Source organism: Solea solea, chromosome 7 (assembly GCF_958295425.1).
Source record: "Solea solea chromosome 7, fSolSol10.1, whole genome shotgun sequence".
NCBI classification, from domain to species: Eukaryota; Metazoa; Chordata; class Actinopteri; order Pleuronectiformes; family Soleidae; genus Solea; species Solea solea.
In genome coordinates this window covers 25,364,885-25,385,926 of record NC_081140.1, presented here as the reverse complement: position 1 = coordinate 25,385,926, position 21,042 = coordinate 25,364,885, and the positions used below count along the sequence as shown (strand labels likewise).

The 21,042-nt window shown below is 41.2% G+C and overlaps 1 protein-coding gene across 11 annotated transcripts in view; it reads right to left on the bottom strand.

Moving 5' to 3' along the window:
• robo2 (roundabout, axon guidance receptor, homolog 2 (Drosophila)) overlaps nt 1–21,042 on the bottom strand; it is a 338,057-nt gene that overhangs the window by 192,087 nt on the left and 124,928 nt on the right. The window contains exon 1 of one of the 11 annotated variants that reach the window (XM_058635006.1): nt 3,837–4,544. The exons of the other annotated variants lie outside the window; for them this stretch is intronic. Within the exon in view, the coding sequence (XP_058490989.1) occupies nt 3,837–3,891 (55 nt within the window). The 5' untranslated portion in view covers nt 3,892–4,544. Of the gene's footprint in view, nt 1–3,836; nt 4,545–21,042 lie in introns of those variants that run through there. 11 annotated transcript variants of the gene reach the window in all.

Sequence of the window (21,042 nt, the reverse complement as noted above, 5' to 3'; positions counted from 1 at the left end):
GCAAAGGAGACGCAGTGGAATCCCGGGGTAAGAGACCGGATTTCTCGTGAAGTTGTGGGCGAAAAGATCCAATCAGGAGGTAAATGTGTCATCATTTTCTGCCCCATCCAGACCAAAACTCAGCCCAGGAGTTTTCCATTTTCAGCAGACTAGATTTTTGAGGCTGAAAAGCGCCGTATTTATGCATTATTTAAAAAAATAAATAAATAAAAAATGAAAACAAGAGCGGTCTGGCTCTCTGAACAGCACTGCTCACTGATGCAAAGTAAAGTGGCTTCATTGACAGCGATGATGAGACGCGGCAGAGACGAGCTTCCTGCGGATCTCAGATGAAGAAGCTTCATCATTACCGCAGGACCCATTCCTGCAAATGAGACATCGCCGCCTAAACGCGGTCAACTCGAGCAGAACAATCACATTTAGGCGGGGACGAGACATCGCGATGGCAGTCGCGCACACACACACACACACACACACACAGAGTTCAGCCTTCAGCCTCATCACTCACTCAGACTGTTTTAATCTGACTTTATAGGGCCGCACTTCCAACCTCTTAACATTCAATCATGACCATCAACAGAGCTCAGGTCGTCAAGGTCCCGCCGGTAATAAAGCCTCATCCTCCTCGCTGTTTGCTTTTAAATTATTGTTGTTAAACAACTCTGAATTCTTTTATTGGATTACACTCATCACTTCTCTCTCTCTCTCTCTCTCTTCCCGTCTCTGCCACGTGCACAAACACAATCTCTCTCTGTGTGACCTTAAGGCCATAAAAACTGTATTACTATGCAAACACACATTAATTATTCTCCAGATATGGCTGCCGTCCTCACTCCCTCTGCATTTTACAGCCTCGAAAAATAATAATAAAGTAGGTAAAAGTAGCATTTTAGTTTTCAAGAGAGGCAAAAAATACTCTCAAGTAGGAAGTAGTCAGCCACCAGGGGGCGATTGTCCAATAGGAGGCCTGGCTGCAGTTGACTGTCATGGCTTTAAATCACAAATCTCAAACTGAGACCTCCGTAAATGATGACACAAAAAGCTCATTTAAGACTTTTAGTTTCAGTTTCACGTCAGTGTCGGTGTAATAAAAGAAATCCTTGCTGTTTGTCATTAGCGATGCTTTCTAAAAAAAAAACAGCAGAAAAGACTCCGTTTCCTGTTTACACCTGCACACACAGACCAAGGACGGTACGAATGAAGCCTTAGTTGAAACCACGCCCCTGCTGGCAGCTTCAGAGCTGTGCAGAACATTAAGAACATCAAAGGTCCAGAGTGACCACCACCGTCTCCACAGGCTCTCATGGACAGCTTAAAGAAGCTGGAGCACATCTCAGCACCTCTCAGCGTGTCACCCCCAGCATCGACGTGATGTCATCAGACAGAGAAGCATGCAGGAGATCTCAGAATAGCACAAGGTCAGGAGTGCACGCCCCCCCCTCCCTCCCTCCCTATGCAAAGCGTCTTCTAATCCCGCTTCAAAAGCAGCACAGTGGAGTTGAGGAGATAAACACTCAGCTGCTGACCATTGTGTCCCCACAGAAGTATCTCCTACTGCAATCAGCCTGATGCACACACACAGAAAAGGTGTGGTAACCCCGCTGTGAGTCGACACACTGTAGTGCACATGCCAGGCCTGTATGTGGTGCTTTAACTGAGAAGACGTGGAGCCAGGCATGCAGTGTACAAACTTTTATTTTATTTGTATATACAAGTATATAATGTATTAGAATGTACGCGATCACAGAAACAGAGGCAAACAAACTCCTAACACAAGAAGAAGATGACGACAACAGCAAATGCAAGAGCAAGAGAGAGAGGCGGGGCTGTGACATCAGCATTCCATATTATTGTATAAATGAAAGTGCAAGGGTGGCATTTCCACCAAAAAAACTCTCTTTTACGGCTCCTAAAATGCCAATAAGATACGAAACTTGTGCAGATTCCTCCTGAATCACTCTGGTGTGCAGGCGCCTTCAGATCCCAAAACAATCCCCTCTCACTTGCAGCTTTGCCAACACCCTGCACACACTCTGCCCCTTCTCCTATTCTCACCTTTTCACTGCCTTCCCTCACACACTCGGATTATTAATCAACAGAACACTAAACAGTGACTGACGCCATTCACAAGGTTCGGCATTGTTGGCTTCGCTGCCCAGTGAATGCAACTCCAGACCTTTTTGTCTGCCTAAGTGGACTCTTAGAGGAGGCTCCTCCCTCTCTAAGGACCCTGAGATTACCTCTGAAAAGGGCTGGGTGATGGGTGAGTTCTGTTGGGATGCAAAAAAAAAAGTGGGGGGGGCAGGGTGTGAGGGGGGAGGAGGAGTGACAGGCAAATTATTGGGAAGATCCACTGCTCCGGGGAGATGTGCACCCTCTCCCTGTGGGCAGCCAGTGATGCCATCAGCCACTGCCTAGCAACCAGTGGGTTTGGCTGAGAGTGAACAAAAAAAAATGGTCAAAGGAAAAAAAAGAGGAAAAAGGGAACAAATTCAAACCCCAGCAGACAGGAGACTTGATTTACTAACTACAGGAACACACGGGGATTGAGACGCACAAGCAAAACTCTGCAGCTGTGAAGGACAAAAGCAGGAGTTGACAGGTGAAAGAAAAGAAAAATGGGGCCTCGCAGGCTCTGGAGCTCAGCGGTGAAGAAAAAAACCTGGGCTTTGCGGCGCAAACTTGTACAAACAACACAAAGCAAACTTACTTATGCGGCATGTGAATCATCGCTCGCACAATAATGCAGATACAATGCCGGAGTACGTGAGCGGTCAGAGTCTCATTTCCTTGTTTTTATCATCTGGAGCCTCTCCTTTGTGCAGGTTTGCATGTGACGGCAGAAATAGGTGCGTCCCATTCAAACGCAGCAATATGTAACGTATTATAAAAAAAAAAGGGCTCCATCCTGTCACTTCCATCATTCCAGCACTCACACACACCACTGACGCTCATGATTAACGTGAGTCATCACTTTAAATCAACATTGCAGGTGCTTTTTATTCCACTTTCATCCACTTCTCGCTGGTCAGGGAGTTTTAAAAAAGGCTTTGTAAAGATCATAAAATAAAAAATAAATAAGCTGACAGAGCAGTCGGTGACAGGCTGGACAAAAGGAGCTGAGGCTTTTGGCAGCAGCCATTTAAACGTGTCGTTTTTCTTTAATGTGCAATCCTTATTAAAGTTTAATCAGACAAATTGGGGTTAATAAATTGGAGCGTTTGCGCAGCTCCCACCGTTTATGATGCAGAACTTCAGCACAGAAACCCTCAGACAGTCAGTCTCCTGAACTCTACACTCCAGCCATTTGTGTGTACCCTAAACTGACAAAAAACATGTGTTTATTTGTTGTTTATCTTCACTCTCATAATGACCTGTAACCACTGCAACAGAAGCTGGTGATCAGCAATCACAGATCTCAGCTTGACACTGACTGTATCATCTAACACTCTCAGAAAGACACTAAAAAAACCAACATATTTATCAATTACTACACGTAACGTATAGGATTTTGAATTATTTGAATGAATGTGAAGTAAAACCAAGAGTTACAGGTTCTATCTGTTGCTTGAAAGGAGAAAATAAACTCATTGCTGTCCTAATTGTAATGCTTTGAAAGGCAGTGGCTGCAGTGAGAGGAGGAGATTTAACTGGTTACATACACATCTGAGTTTTAATGACTTATTATTTAAATAAATAAATGAGAATCCCTGAGAAACAGGTTTCCAGGTTTTCTCCAGGAAAAAAAAACCCCACCACAAAACATGAATATACAAAACTGCTCCTGAAGTCTCACAACAGAGCACGTTATAAATGTTTTATATAAGTTCACTTACCATCGACTTGTAAACACAGTAATCCACTAACAAGGATGAACGCTAGTGGACCCATACTAGCATATTAAAACATCCACGGCGGGCGCGCAAATCCTCGAATTCACTGCACGACAACAACAAAAAAAAAACACGGAATGTGTCCCGAAATGACAGCCAAGTCTATTCCGTGTCTTTCTTCCTCCCGTGGAGTTGTGGAGAGGTGCTACTCACTGACACCAGCCACTCTCAGTGTCCACAAACACAGAAGATCCATGGAGGTCACCGGCAGCGGCAGCTCTTGGGTTTAAAATATCCACCAAACAAAACTCTGGGGAGGTTTATTATCCCTGCGAGTGTCTCTCCAACATGAAGCCCACAGTCAACATCTATGTCCACAGTGGTGGGAAAAAACACGCGTAGTCCTTGAGACGCGTCTTTGGCACCTTCCAAAAAAACAAAACAAAAAACAACAACCTTCAGCGACGTCTCCACTCTTCAACACATGGCACCGCGGACTCGCCAGACGCGATCCAGCCTCTCAACTCCGGCGCGTTCGCCCCCCACCCCCGAAAAGTTCTTTGAATGCAACGGGAACGAGCTCTAACAGAACCCATGTGCTCAGCGCCGGGACGAGCAGCACTGTGTAAATGTACAGTCACTCACTACAAGTCACTTCAACATCCTCCTTCTCCTTCTCCTTCTCTCCTCTCTCTGCACACACACACACACACACACACACACCCCCTGTTTGGATTCAACTGCGCTGCCGCTAGGAGCGCACGGGTCTCTGCGCGCACGGCACAGCCTCCACACAGTCACACTGAGGCGTGGGGGGCTGCGACACGGGGGAGTGGGAGACGGTGGAGAGTCTGAGTCCATCTGACTCAACTAATGCACATTTAAAAAAAAAAAAATGAAATAAACACAGAGCAAATGACCTCTAAATAAAAACAATGCAGCCATAAATGTCAACATTGATGCAGTTGAGTGCATTATAGACCCACAAATGTCTCTTTATGCTCTTTATTTATACCCTGACCTCAATCCTAACTCACCTTTGTAACCAAAAAGTGAACTTATTAACTGTAAAATACACTATTTAAAGGGAGGGGGATCAAATAATACAAGAAAAGGTGGCTCAAAATGGGATTATTTGCACACGTGTTGCCATTCAACACAACACAAAGTCACAGGGAGACGCTGAGTTGCACACGCATGTTAATGTATTGAGATACTGAGGCAGAATTGTAAATATGATCCGAGTCAAAAATCAATGCAGCAGGATGAGCAGACAGGCGGCTCCTCTGCGTCACTGTGTGTGTGTGTGTGTGTGTGTGTGTGTGTGCAACAAGAACAAGGAACAAAGTGAAACACACAGAAGTGTCAAATAAAGTCAAACTGATTCAAACATCAGCACCATCTGATTTTAAAGTTATTGATAAATAAAGGTAATATAAGTGGACATAATGTGTGTGTGGTTGTAGTCTGCACCACTGCTCAACAGCTGCAGCTGCTCTTCTCTCCATGTTCAGCTTTATTACAGCGTGAGCTACAAGCTGTGAGCTCCCCCTACTGGTGGCAGCAAAGTCAGTCCCTGTCTCAGTCACTGAGGCTGTGTGAATAGTGGCCCTTATCAAGTGGTGTAATAAGCACATACAAGGCGACCGATATATTTGGGGCGTGATTAATGTCATCAAACGCTGTCCTCACATTCATTTATTAAAAGCAGATTTGATCAACGCCACAGTCAGAGAGCTCTGTCGTCGCGACACATTCATTTACAGCAGAGCGGAATCAAACCTACGGGAGGCTGACGCATCACTTCAGCCTGACTCAGCCAAACCAATCAATCAATACATGATAATAATCCACTGTCTCCACAGAATATGCTGATTATTATTATGATCTCGTTTGGAAAATAAATGCAATGAATTAGCGTTTTCTTTTTAATGACAGTGACAATAAAACAGTGAATTTAAAGGCATTTCCTCTGAGACAGTTTTACTTTAACAGCAAAAGAGTTAAATAGTCTATTAGTGTCAAACAAGTTAACTTTATTACAATTCTGGTGAGTATTTGGTCTTAATTTGAAATTGGTGAGGTTTTTTTTTTGAGTTTCTGAAAGGCTTAAATTTCCCAATTTATGATTTACATGAAAATCAGACAAGGAATCATGATCTTATTCAGAAAACAAAACAGCCGGAGCTGCAAACAGCGTAAAAAGTAACACTGACAAAGTCAATTTAACACATAATTCCCTTAAGGACCAAGAACATTCTGGACTAGTGTTATATTTAACTCTCAAAGTGTAACTTCTGTAAATTCTGTGTAAAGTCCAAATTCAACAAGTTCCCGTCACAACACAAACTTATTTCCTAAACTAAGTCAGCCTCATGGAACAAACAACAAAATCATTATCTTAGACAGAAAACAAATGCCTCAGCTGTGCAGTTTTTTGCAGTGTTAAAGTTACACTAGAAGAATCAATGTATCACAAATTGCCATGAGGACCAAATACATTCTGGAATATTGTTAAATTTAACTCTTTGAATGCTTCACTTTCCTGTCTTTGTTTTTTAAGCGAAAGACACAAAAAGGGCTCTGATTTCCTATTTTCTGATTGTTGAACTCTTTCAGTGTCACTTTAACGTCAAACTAGTATCTTTCTTAGTATTGAGGAGTGTATTTGGTCTTAATCAAAACTGGTGTTGAATTGACACTTTTTGAGTTTCTTGACTGCAACAAAAACAAAAGTCCAAATTTCGGCAAGTTTCCCATCACAAAAACTAAAAGGCTTAGATTTGCCATTTTATGATTTACAATCAGAATCAGGAACGTGAAACAAACAACAAATCATTATCTTCTTCAGAAAGCGAGCGCCGGAGCTGTAAACGGCATAAAAAGCAACACGGAAAGAGTCAATTTAAGGACATTCCCCAAAATACATTGTGGACTAGTGTTAAATTTAAGTCTTTAAAGTGTAACTTTAACTGCAAAATTCCAGTCTTTGTGTTTTCAGTTAAATGGACACACAAAAAAAGTGTTAATTGAACTGTTTTAGTGTAACTTTGATAACAAACTAGTTTGTTTTTTAATTACTATTGGGCCTTTATCTGAATTGGTGTTTTTGGGTTTCCTGAACGCAGCAAAATTCCAAACTTCTCCAACTTAAAGGCTGAGCTTTTCCATCCATTTCCATCACAACCAGCCACACGGAACAAACAGCAAATCATTAGAACTTTACACAAAGCAAATGCCACAGCATCAAAAGTAACAAAGAGAGAGTCCGTTTAACGCAGTTTCCCCAGAACATTCTGTGTTCAATTCACTGGGAGGTACAATTTCAACACAGCTAAACGAACACGACGACAACGCACTAAAAAGGCTCTTTTGTATGATTTACATCAAAGTCAGCCACACAGAACAAAGCCTGCAAACCTCACAGTAAATGCCCCGAAGGTGTCTGTGCGTGTGAAAACCATACTCTTACCAGTAAAGCAAAAGAAGAGAGCACTTGTGTTGGCTTTAATAACAGCTTTGGCTGCTCATGGTTTGTTTGTCAGGCTGCGTGTTGAGTCTTGCCCTGTAAAGGTCTAACGTGTGACATGTTGCAAGTTCGGCTCGTCTGCTCCCGGGTGCAGGCGGCGAGCGCTGTCACCGAGCCGCGCTCAGTGATTTGTCTCCACGGCCTAATATGTTTGTGAGACGCATGCAAATGCTGCCTTCTCTGTGCCCTAGATTCTGCCAGATGTGTGTAACACTCTCACACACACACAAATGTGGTCAAAGTAAAATGTATGGTGTCATCAGCGCCGCTGAAGGTTTGAGGGGAATAAAAGAGAAAGGGAGGGGGAAAGAGAATCAGAGGGAAAAGGGTCATTTACGAAAGAAGGAGAGCCCACTTCAAACATAAACAACATGAACGTACGCTTCCACTGATGGAAACGTAAAAAGGGAAAAGTTTCGAGTTCGCCGCGTTCAATCCCCGTCTCTGTGACATTCTAAATATTAGCTGAAGGCGGATTTATTTTAATTAAAGCCGAGGCCGTGTTTACTCAGCGGCACGGCGCGCAATGTAAAGACGAGGGTGGGCGGAGGTTAAGCCTCACGGACGCCGTATTATGAGATTATGCGTTGTTCCTTTGTTGGACGAATGTCGCCGATCGCTAATGAGCGCCGCGTCTGTAATATCACTGACAAACATTGTTTTTTTTTTTTTAACGCTTCCTTTATTTCATGAATGAACGGCATCGTCTGGCACAGACGCACAAACGAGTGTGACGTTAAAACCATAGATGTTGTGTAGAAAGTGGATATATTCGTCCAGTTTGCTGGGTGAATCTAACCAGGAAGTAATACTTTATTTAACAGCCACCAGGGGGCGATACTGCTGACTGCATAAGAGAATCCTGTTTGATTGTTAGTGTATTAGAGAATGAGCTTCTACTTCTCCCTTAATGTATAACGTCAGTAATCGATAACTATTACTATTCTGATAATCAATGAATCATTATTGGATGTTTTTGGATGTTTATCTGATTTTTCAGGCTCTTAAAAAGAAATATTCTCTTGTTTCTTTGTGATGAAGAAAATGTTCAAATCCAACAACTTTGGACAAAACAATACTTTTGACATCATCGTAGTTTGGATAACTTTGTCAATTATGATGAGTTGTTTGTCAGAGAATGTTTGAGAATCTTGATCAGTGTTTCACGTGTATTTCCGTCATGGATTAAGAGCCTCAATGTATTCATATACAGCAGCGGCTAAACCTGCCCCGTAATCAAAGAGACATGAACAAAAAGTAAATGCTGATGCAACTACAAACTCACAAAGTTGATTAAAAGTAAACGTAGGTGGGAATTGTGGGATTTTATTTGAGTCGTCTCTCTGTCACAGAGTCACAACTCGTGAACGAGTGTTGTTAAATAAATTAACTCCATTTAATTTAATTGAAAAAAGAAAACCGGATGACGAGGAATGAAAGATTCTCCCTGTTCGCCTATCATGAAAACAATTGGTAGTTGCAGCCCCAGCATTAATCGCTAATTTTGGCTCTTCACCAATAAAACATGATGTCAATTGTCAAACTTTGGAACCATTTACCCATGGAAATGAAATCTGCCCCCCAACCATTGAACTTTTGAAATCACGTTTAAAGACCCCACCTCGTCTCCTTGGCCTTCACTTCAACACTTCAATCAAGATTTTACCATTTTTCTATTTGACTTTTATGTTTTTATTGATTTTACGTTTGATACCTTTTATGTTGCTGCACCTTTAACTCTGTAAATCACTCTGGTCAACCTCGGTTGTTTTTAAAATGCGCTCTAGAGATAAAGATGGCTTGACTTGATTGAGTTGAAAGATCAACTGAAAGAGGGACCAAAGACAATGACATAAAATACTAACCACGGTGTCACTGTCACTGACATCCATGGTGTTTATGTTCTTCTTCTAAAAGACTAGTTTGGTTTCCTGTGCATTCAAGAAAAACCCCCCCACAAAATCCCCGGTTTTACCATCTTATTCTTTGAGTTTAAGATGCCCCATACATGCGGTTACCAGCAGATGTCGAAACAGATCATTTGTTTTAACCTAAACTCATCATGTCACAATTAGTGTCACGTTCTTCTGCAATGATGTGTCTTTAATTGGTCAAAAACTAATAATCAATCGGATAATTTCCCATTATTGCTCTCAGAACATCTGCTCATTGATGGATCCTGTGGTGGAGACCACTCATTTGGGGAGGTCGGACCCCTCCATCCTCCACCCTCCATCCATCCTAATCCACTTCTTAAGTGACAGGACTTCAGGCGGTCAAGTTTAATCCCTGACGGCGAGGTTAGATTATTTCTTCTAAAATAAAAAAAGTAGCAGCGTAAGATTAAAGGGGTTAATGTGATCACTTTACACGAAGCGCTGCAGCCTGTAATTACTGCATCCTCTAATCGTCCCCGTTAATGATTAAGAATCAGGTGGTTCAATTTAAAACGTGAGCACAACGTGCGGCAGTGTTGTTGTTTTTTTAAAAAAGCACAGCTGAGGATCAATAGGGGGTCCCCGAGTGGAGAGAGGGAGATATCTACGATACAATCAGCCGCGTGCGCAACAGCGGAACTCTCTGCGGGGGTATGGAAATGGCACATTCCAGCACAGGCGCACTTCCTCTGCATTTTAATTGCACCGCAACTCGCGGTGGCAATTCAAATGCAAGCGATGAATCACGGGGGCCCCGACAGTGACAAAACGCACCGTTGCCACGGAACCCGCTTGTCCCCGAAACCCCCCCCCCCCCCAGCGTGTCTTCGGGAGGAAGAGGAAAGTGTTTTTAATTGTGCGCCAGGTCAGAGGTTCAGGTAGCAACATCACTCACGATCACATCAGAGTGGTATTTGGGGAGCTCTTAGCTGGAGATCTTTCATGGACGAGTATCCCCTTACTGGGTTTTGGGTCTGTGTGTAAGGGATGATTAGGAGCTGCAGGTTGGTGGGGTAGATGGTTGTGTGGAGGGGGTGATTAATGTAGATGTCAGTAGTGGCCCTGCATCTTCTGCTCCCTCCCCAGCATCCATAATGACACCTGGGGAAGGCAGAAATGGGCCTGTACCTGCGGCCCAGGCTCCCTCAGCAGGGCATGATTCTTCCCCATGATCCTCCTCTGTCAGCAGTCCTGTCACTGGGCCGGGATCAGGCCCCTTATTAATGGGCCTCTATGTCAAACATAGATATTAAGCTGTGCTCTGCTCTGCACTATCCGCGGCAATAACACCCACAGAGACGCACACACTCACACACAGTCGTTCTTATACAATACGGTGACAGACACGAGCTCGACACACACACACACACACACACACGGCACAGTATACACTCATAACTCAAACACATCGCCTACATGTGCGCTAGCATCCGGCTGAGATATCACTTTCTTATTTAGCAAGTTTCACATATTCCGCTCGGGCTCTGACAGAGACGCCACAGATCTGTGAGATATCTGTGTTTGCCTCCACTCTTTTGACTCTTTAATGAACACAAACCCGCGTCGAATTACGCCGGGAAATAGTGACAAACGTCTCACTGCTGGTGATGTATGGTGCAGCAGTGCACGCACACGCACCTGCGCTTTGTAAATTCAATTATTTCCGGGATTTCACAGGCTCCGAGCGTAAACTACTCAAATAAATGACATCGTTATCATTCCACAGGCTTTAGCTGAGATCATTCACAATATGACACCGTGTTTATGTGCTTGAATGGGAAATAATTACAGGTGTGGCTGCTCTTTTTATATTTAGAAATGTAGTTAATGCAGTTAAATACAGTAGTTATGCAGGAAAATGCCACTAAATCACAGTGAGTTATAGCAAATACATATATTTAGGAAATAATACTGTAAATAAACTGCTGAATCAAAGTAATATGGCATAATATATAGCATAACTCTGAAGTGTAGGGTGGAAAACAGTATTTATATGGAAGATATTGCTAATCGCAGTATATACTATTAAATAATGACTTTGAACTTGCAGTAAAATACTGAACGTATATGCAATCACTGTTAAATTACAGTAAAAACATGGTTATACAGGAAAAAATAAGACTAAAATACTGTTTTTATTCAATAAATACTGCTAAATTCTACTAATACTACAGTATTATGGCATAATATATGGGTAAATATTGCTTATCACAGTATATACTATGATGTAATTACTTTAAAGTTAAAGTAAAATGCATTTTATTTTGCAAAAACTACTGCTTAATCACAGTAATATGACAATTATATGGCATCACTGTAACGTTCTACTAAGAAAAACTGTGTTTTTATAGGAAAATATTGCTAATCACAGTATATACGATGACATTTGTGCTATGAAAACACATTAAAATACAGTATTTTCACAGAAAAGTGCTGCTACATTGCAGTAATATGTGACATAGCTGTACATTTACAGTTAACATGTGTCTATTTAAAGTCGTCTTCTGTAAAAACGATGCAGTGATGAGGAAAGTATATAAATATTCATGGTCATTTGCCGTGAAAGTAAGCAAGTGTTGACAGAGCGACAGTATTTGTTGCTTTCACAGAGCGGGGAGACATTTAGAAGAGCCAAAGGTTTTGTAAACACCGAACAACTGATGTGGTTTTTTTTGCTTTTGTGTTTTTCAGGGACATAAAACATTGAGTGGATGCCAGAGTGACACATGTAAAACTCGGAAGTCTCTGCTTCTCCCTCAGAGAGGCTTAAAGAGGAGAACGGACAGATGGAGAGAAAGTATGGAGGCCGCGACACCTGAGCTCGGTGTGGAGAGAGGCTTCTATCAGCGGGACGTGAACTCTGCATGTAATGCATCTCTCTTCCTCCCCCGTCTCCCTCCCTCGTCTTCTCCCACAGTCACTGACAAGCCGCAGGAAGTGCGATAGAGGCTGAGGCGCCCGATCCGATGTTGCAAAAATGGGGATTACTGTGCAGGAATTTGCGCTTTTAACACAGAGTCATTTCCTGTTCTTCTCCTTCACTTTCTCTCCCCGGGTGAATCACTGAATAAATTATCTGTTTGTGGGATTTCTGTTACAAATTCTTCTTAACGTGCGATCGCTACGAGGCGGTTGTGTGTTTACTAACTGCTACAAGGTGAAGTAAGGATCCCTTCCCTCAAAGAATGGTAGTTTCCAATCAAATATTCATGACTTCACCATCAGCTCAGCCTTTAAATGTTTAAAAAGGTCTTTTCAGATAAGTTTTATTAAGAATTTAACCATAAAAAGCTCAATTCATCAGGATTTAGGGGCTGTGGCTCGATCAGGTTTCTTTAAGAGAAGTCCAGAGAGGTCGAGAACAAACTAGTGGTAATGTTTTCCAGCATTTTACTGCAGATTTATGTGCACGTGTTAGAATGAATGCGTGCATTGAATAAAGTTGTCAAATACTCCATGAAAATGGCTGCTGTAGCTTCTCAAAAACAACATTATGTACAAGAGAAGTGGCCGTAAAGTCGTCAAAGGTATGCACAAATTTGCTCTTGCCACATTGTATATTGTGAATGTTTACGTTAGAGCTGTATTTTGGCAAAAATGTGGCGATGCAATACAAATATTGGGATATTACGAGGAGCAAAAATGAACAAATTGCTATTTATTTGACCACAAAATAGTCCAATTTAAGAAAAGCTCTCATTGTAACAATAACAATGTTATTTTTAAAATATAAAATATACAGTTTTCGGTAAAAGGAAGGAGCCAAACGGCCCTAAATCTGCTGCCAACTAGTGGTCAAAGGCTTAAATACAACACTACACCACCACCATATGAATATGTTAATTTCCTGTGCATCATTTAAACCGTGTGTATATTACTGACAAAAATGAATATGTGAGAAAACAAAATGAGAAAAAGAAAAAAACTGAATATTTCCATATTGATATTACACTTTAAAGAATCAACGCAGGTTCACGTCGTGACATATTGCGACGTTTCATGACATGATGAGTATTTACGTATTTTCTTCATCTCTATACAATGTTAAAAAATGATTAAGTCCAGTGCAAAAAACACTCTGCTGTGGAATAATAGTATAATTCCACCGTGCTCTCGCGTCTCTAATGAAGCTGCATTTATTCATGCACTTATATAACAGTCTATTTAAATCCTAACCCACTTTTACACAGTTCTACTGCATATACTGTTCATTTGTATGTTTCAACATGTATATATATAGATATATAGATATATAAATCAACTTACACTTTCAAACCAGTGTTCCAGCTGCTGTATTTACAGTGTCTATACAACGTATATTTATATTTAACGTGATCCAGTTGCTTCTTAATAAACTCTTTTTTTTATCCTCTTGTTTATTTCTGATTCTGATTTCAAGGACATTTCAAACAAATTCACGACAGCCAAATAAGAGTGCACTAAGAGATGAGTTCAGCTGCAGGGAACCCACACAAAAAAAGATGACACAAGATGAAGCAACCTCTTCCTCCATTATTGTGAACTATTCCTCGTCAAGCTCTCTTTTTCCTCCTGCACTTCTTCTCCAACTACATTCCTGTCATTTATGGAATTTCCCTGCATGTCGAGGTGAAAAACAGTCGACTCCCTGAGCCCCGAGAGCTGCAGCTAATTAGCCGCGGCCTACTTTTTTTTTTCCCCCCCCCTGAACACAGGCGCGTAATCTTCCTCTGTGGAAACTCATCACAACTGTCATCCTCCTCCTGCACCTACAGGGCAGACCTTGATAACAGGGCGCTCGTCACTGTCATGACAGGACGGGGTAAACAGTTTGGGCCAGTGAGTGAAGGGCAGCAGCCGCTAATGAGTGAGAAGTGAATACTTGAGCCTTGACGAGTCAGAGGAGGAGGAGGAGGAGGAGGGAGGGAGGAGAGTTTCTCAAGTGTCTCTCCAACCGCCTTATCAGTTAGGACATTGTCCTTCGCCTCTGCCTTCCTCCTCCTCCTCCTCAGTCCTGCAGCTACAGACATCATTAGTCAGACTCTGTTTCCTCTGGTCTGCAAATCCTGCACAACTGACCAAACTATATATATATAAAAGAAACCGATAAGATAAGGTTCCACTGTGTCCACCTTAATTTTCATTAACCCTGAAGGAAAGTCTGGGAAAACAAACGGCTACATAAACACTGCGTCCCCCCTCCCCTCTCATGAAACTCTTTCGTATGAGGACTCACCAAAACCTGGGAATTCACTGCCATCAATCACCGAGTTCAAGACTTCACACGTCGTGTTTGGTTGAATTAAAAAGTTTAACGAGACGGGAGCGACCACACGTGTGCATGTCTGAGGTGTTACTGTGTCAGCACAAATATGGCTTTAACTCTGCTCACTTCATTTTACCCCTCGTAAAAATACAGCGAGCGCGCTTTCCTTTCCGTCGCTCGAGTGTTTTAGCTAAAGTCACGAAACAAAACACACACGTGTTTGGTGAAAGGAGAAAGAGAGAATCGAATTAAAATTCAATTTAAAAAGCCAAAAGGTTGCCTGAAGAATTCAATTATTTCTTTGTCTTTCACAGAATGAACGCTGTGAAAAAAAATAAAGACATATATACATTAATATGTGCAATTGTGCCAAAGTATGAGTGCCAAGGAGGGGGGTGGTGATGTGTGTGTGTGTGTGTGTACGCATGTGTAAGGGGACGGGGGATGAGTGTGTGTTTACATGTCTGTATTAGGCTGTGAGGACGAATTTGATACAAACCTACACTGCGGGGACCTTTTGACCTTGTGAGGACATTTTGTCTGAAAAGACCTGGTTTTAGGATCAGCATCAAAATCAGGTTAATGTTATGTTAGGGTTTACTCATTTAGTTGTGAGTGTTAGGGGAAGGGTAGGGGATGCATTCTGTTTTATGAGTGTCCTCACTAAGAATACTGTACAAGAATGTGTGTGTGACACATCCAGATGGAAACGGCATGAAGCGTTAACGATCTTTTTCTTTGCAAAGTTCCCCATAAATGTATTATTTTTTACGATTCAACACCTTTTTCACCCCCATGTGTGAAATCTCTAAAGACAGGACGTGTCCTAGTGATATCTGATGTCTTCTGAGACTGACTTTAGTCACTTTTCATTGACAGTAGTTTGTCAAACAATCTCCAAACACAAGACAATGAATGACAGCGCAGGAGAGAGCTGGGAATATGACGTCATCGTTTTCCTAAAGTAGCGTATTCACCGTCTACACGGAAACACCTACACGGCCGGCGGTTTTGAGATGTTCCCACGCCTCTCCGGCAACAAAAAGCAAGCGTATTCACCTAAAACCGTTTCCATGTGGACGGCCCCTAAACCTCTTTTGCCAGGCCTCATCATGAGCGTACAGAAATCAGCCACTTTATTAGGCACACCTGTTCAACTGCTGGTCATCACATATAGATAGATATTAAATGAGCCAATCCGATGGTAGCAACTTTAGCGCATTTGGGCATGATGTAGAAATGGTCAAAATGAGTGAAATGTGATTTAAGTGACTTTCAGTGGATTTTCATATCTGTCGTATACAGAGAAAAAAGGAGAACATATCCAGTGAGTAGCAGCATTATTGATGCCAGAGGTCAGAGGGGAATGTCCACACTGGCCCAAAGTGATGATCATTAAAAACAAAATGTGCAGGAGAACACACAACACGTCAAACCTTGAAGCAGATGAGCTACAACCCCTGCCACTTTACCAGGCATCTGGTAATAACCTAATAAAGTGTTTAATTAACTCATTTATTTATAAAATTAAATGGAAAATAAAACAAAATTACATGGAGTCATGGTGCGGTAGAATGAAAACTACACCCATAAGAATAAACACATGGTAAAATAACAGATGCTCTAAAGTCATAGACACATTTTTAATATGTTCATTAAAAAATACACTGAAAAATGACTAGGGAGTTATAAAATTAAAAACCCAACAAAGGTGTGTTTTTTTTAACTCCTTAGTTCTCCTGTTTGGTCCCATCTGTAACTTACATGGACATAATTAATCTGTATCCCTGAGCAACGCTGTTTATAATCTATACATTTGTTAGCTGTTGAACATAAAGTTCTTATTATTATTTTACTGTGTGAGTGGGTGCATGTGCGCAAGAACTCTGAGTTTAATTAAACCTCCTTTCCAGTGGTGGCATGTGATTGATAAACGGTATGAAAGAAATTTCTCCGGCTGCTGTGAGTCATGTAATTCATTATCTGTGTGTTAACATACAGCAAATAACAGTTTAAGTTCAGTACATTGCAACATTATATTATTGAGTGATGCTTATTCTTTTGTCTCATATGGACCAGGAATGGAATAATAAGTTGTTGGTTTTTTTTAAAAAAAAAGCAGACCTACCAGTGCCGGCCCAAGCCTTTATGAGGCCCTAAGCAGAATTAGATTTGGGGGCCCCCCTTCCCGCCACCTCCACAGGGAGTATTCTGTGCTTCACTGTTATTGATATAAATGGAACACGATAAATTTCATTAACCCTTTAACACCAAAATATCCGTCTGGACTTTTTTTTCGCTTATTCCCATAAAAGGTCCAGAAAATGTCCTGTGAGTTTAGTGCTTTTGCCCATTTTTCAAGAATAACTGTCACTATCTGGCAGTTATTTACAATTGACTGCATGTTAAAATAGTGCATTAACAATTTAAAATGGAAAAAAAACACCATAGTTGTACATCGGCACCAGATTGTGCGAGTTAGATTAACATAAATTAAATAAAACATATTTAAAACAACATTTTTTTTGAGTTTTTGTCTCAATGTCCAAAAAATGGAAACTAAGTACAGGCGTTTTTTCGACGCTGGTGACAAAGACGCGGATTCTCCGGCTTCCTGTAACAGCGTGGATTAAATTACCATAATAACCACCCGTTTGCTTTGATGTTAAAGGGTTAAATATAGTTGCATTAAATACACTAAACCAGTGTCACACTTGTTTTGTTTTTTACCTTCGAAGGAGGTAAAATCAAAAAACTGGTGGGGTATTAATTTGGTAAAGTGTGGTACACTGAATAAAACAATAAATAAATAAATTACAAAATACAACAGCAGACATTGTACACCAGTTTAACCTTCTTATGACCATCAAGATATTCAGGCTGTCTGGATTGATTTTGATTTTATGTTCAAAATCTAGATTTTCTATTTTCTATATATGACAAACGGTCTAGGAGTTACAGTAACGAGAAGTACGCATGCCGAATACTGTCGGCGACGACGAGATGGTCGCTGAAGGGTTTATGGCTTTAGTTTTTAAAACTTCAGAACTGCTAAATCTGCAATTTCTCAGGTGGCAAGAAAAATGTATTATAAAATAACACATCTAAATATATCTGGATTTCCTATATGGTAAAAACAAAAATTATCCACATGCTTGAAAAGAAAATTCAAACTGAGAATGATTGAGTTCATCTATAGTTGTTTAACAAGACAAGGTCGTAATCTTAAAATAATCCCTGTCTTCAGCTGGAGTAACATGATTTATCAGTAGATACAGTATATTATTATGACTAAAAAGCAGAATATACGACCTACTATTATGCTTCATTTTTCAGCACTCACCTCAGAGTCTAAACCTCAATATTTCGTCCAAACCGCAACAAGAGCACCGCAAGTTCCATTTTCAAGGAATGTGAATGTGTATAAACATTTTTTTTTTTTAATGAAAGTCAGCTTTTATCTGCTAACAGGCTGTACCGTTAAAGAAAAATAAAATAAAATAAAACAAGATTAAGCTCAAAACATGTAGTGTGCTATTACACTCTGGCTAAGCATTCGTCGGTATTTGGAAGAGAGCCCAGAACTCAAACTGCTTCTGTCTCGTCTCCACTCAGACCTTTTCAATCACTCCAGTCCCCGTTTGAACGCTGTAAAGCAGCTGTAATGACGAATATAAAAACGGTATTTCTCCCATCATGGCCTTTAAATCATGTGCCTTGCTCGTTACCTTCAGTCCCTTTGATGGCACATTTTTAATCTCAATATTTGGACTTGAAAAAACCCCTTTTGGCCTCGGGGCAGCTTGGACATCTGCTTTAATTCTTAAAATTCAAATGATGCACAGTAAATAATAACAGTAAAAGTGTGAGTCTCACACGCATTTTGTCTTTGTAACAAGCTGCTGATTAAAGGACAACGTCCACATTACTGTTAGCTTAAGGCAGCAAACGTGGGTCTTGATGATTAGGCCCGAATATTCAATTGCTTACAAAGAAATTGGCCCTCGACCACATTTACTTGCCGATCGCTGGTCTATGTTTTCTCTGTGTTTCTCAGTGTAGCCGTGTTTAGCTCCAGGGTTGCCTGGCAACGTTCCTGAACTGCACACAGGAAGTGATTTCATTGCGCTAGTAAAGTGAGACGACTGCAAACACGTTGGTATGTTGGTTCGTGTGACGGAAAAACGCAAAGCATCAGCAAAAAAAGTAGAATCTACTGAACAAGAATCAGGGTAATTTATAGAATTAACACCCACTCATGTCTGTTCTGCTGCTGTATACGCACAAATGCTCCCTCAGTCAGATCTGACAGTGCTGCTTTACAGATGCAGTTTTTAAAAGAAGGACGCAGCATACGAATTCTGTTGTTTAGACCAAACAGAGGCAGAATATCAACAACAAACAAGGTTACGCACTGCAGCTTTAAGTGAGGCTGTTAGAAAGGGAAAAATAAACCCACCTGGTGCCCAGAGACAAATAGTTGTTGTGCGGTTAAAGGTCTGTGATGTTGTGATGAACAGATACATGGATTAATGTGCACATTTCCCCAGGTTGGTGAACCAGGGATGTGACACGACTGTGACACAACAATAGCAAACTCCACTCCCTGGAACATTTATATATATAAATGACCACGGCGGCTCTGGAATACAAAGCGCTATAGTGTGACACGTGACAATTTTAGCTGTCTAATCGACCACATTTACTCTAAACCGTCAATACATGTGGATTGCGTTGAAGCAGTGAGTTGAATAAAACACATTGGCTCTTAAATTGAGGGGTATTCCACTTAAACACACAGCTCCGCCCGCCCCCCACCCCCCCATACGCTGAGTGCTATCGACGAAAATCACTGGAAGCCTGTGCAAATCAGAGGTTCAAACTTAATTGTCCCCCGGAATGGAAGGTGATTTAGAGCTCTGGGTCAGAGTCGGTCCCAAATGACACATTAGGGCACACCCCCTTCCCCATGCTTGACCAGAGACACGATGACCCTTTTGGGAGGCGGGCAAATATCCAGACAGTGGTGGGAGTGGGGGGGGGGGGCCCCGGGCACCCCAACTGCCATAAATGCCTCAATGTCACCAATCTGAGCTGAGTGATGGTCGGACACAGAAATGGCCTTGATGGACTATAATTATTTTAAAGACACAATGGACGGCTGCGAAGGACCATTTTGTAAGATTTAGGAAAAAAATATTGCCATTTGGCAGAAATGGAATATAAAATAGTTTATTTGACAATCACCTAAATACTATAATTTGTTGTTGTTCCATTTAAACTAAACACCTTTGGGGTTTTAATGCTAACACAGATTCTCCTACATGCTTGAAATGGAAGGTGAGGTGAGAGATATTCAGCTGCTGGTAAATCCTACACACTGCACCTTTAAGGAGGCACTGTTCTCTACAAAATGCCCTTAGAGGATGATTCCGTTTGTATCTAGACACATGAGCTACAATACAACTCTATTATGGAACATTTCCATACACGTTTACCTTCAAATAGATATTTCACAAAAGACGAGAGCAGCTTATGATTATTTTTGACACATGAATCATTTCAGAAGTAACCACCTGTCATTGTGTTATCAGAATCAGAATCAGAATCACTTTATTAATCCCCCGAGGGAGGGGGGATTGCTTTAAGGTTATATGTATGTGCTCAAAAATACAATTGGACACAGGTCTGTGTGATTGCTTAGTGAATGCTGAGGCAATCTAATATCAAAGTAATTTGATTTCTCTTTTTGAATGTGTGTGTTATTTGGTGGTAGTGGCTAATGGAACCGCTAAAAGAATACATCCAGTACTGTACCAAACTGAACCGTTCCACTCTACACTCACTACCCCCCCGTTTCCCAGGCATGTCAGGGAACTACGGTGGCCTTTGCACGCCAGAAAGGATGTAAAAACTCCTCCAAGTGCATCCTGTTTTGCTCTTGGTCTAAAATCAGGTGTATGTGGGTGGTGGAGAGTTCTTAGGTCAGCTGACCAGCTGCTCTTCAAAGATCACAGCTAAGAGATTCAGCGGTGATTTAAAACCCTTGTTGCTGGCTTTTTGCACTGGTTGATACTTTGGTTTTACTGAGCAGTGTTAGGGTTATTCAGAATGAACTTGTTTTAATGTTTTTTCTCCTTTTCAGTTGCTGATTACAATTAGTTTTATTTGCATTTGTATCGTCCGTGCAGCACTTTGGTCAAATGAGGTCGTTTCTCTAAATGTGCTATAGAAATAAACTTAACATTTACTGTGCAGTTCACTTCATCGGTGGTTCTCAAACTTCTTATTATACCACCTGAGAAAATAAAAAACACCTTTTACACGTACATTAAAATACATGGTGTAAATAGTAGTCACAGGAGGCAGATTTACTCCCAATAAGATCCTCTCTCATCCCCCTCCTCTTCCTCACATATACTTCACCCACTGGTATAGTGACATTAGATTATGGATGCAGTGAGACATAAGGTGACTCTAATTATACTTTTTTTAATT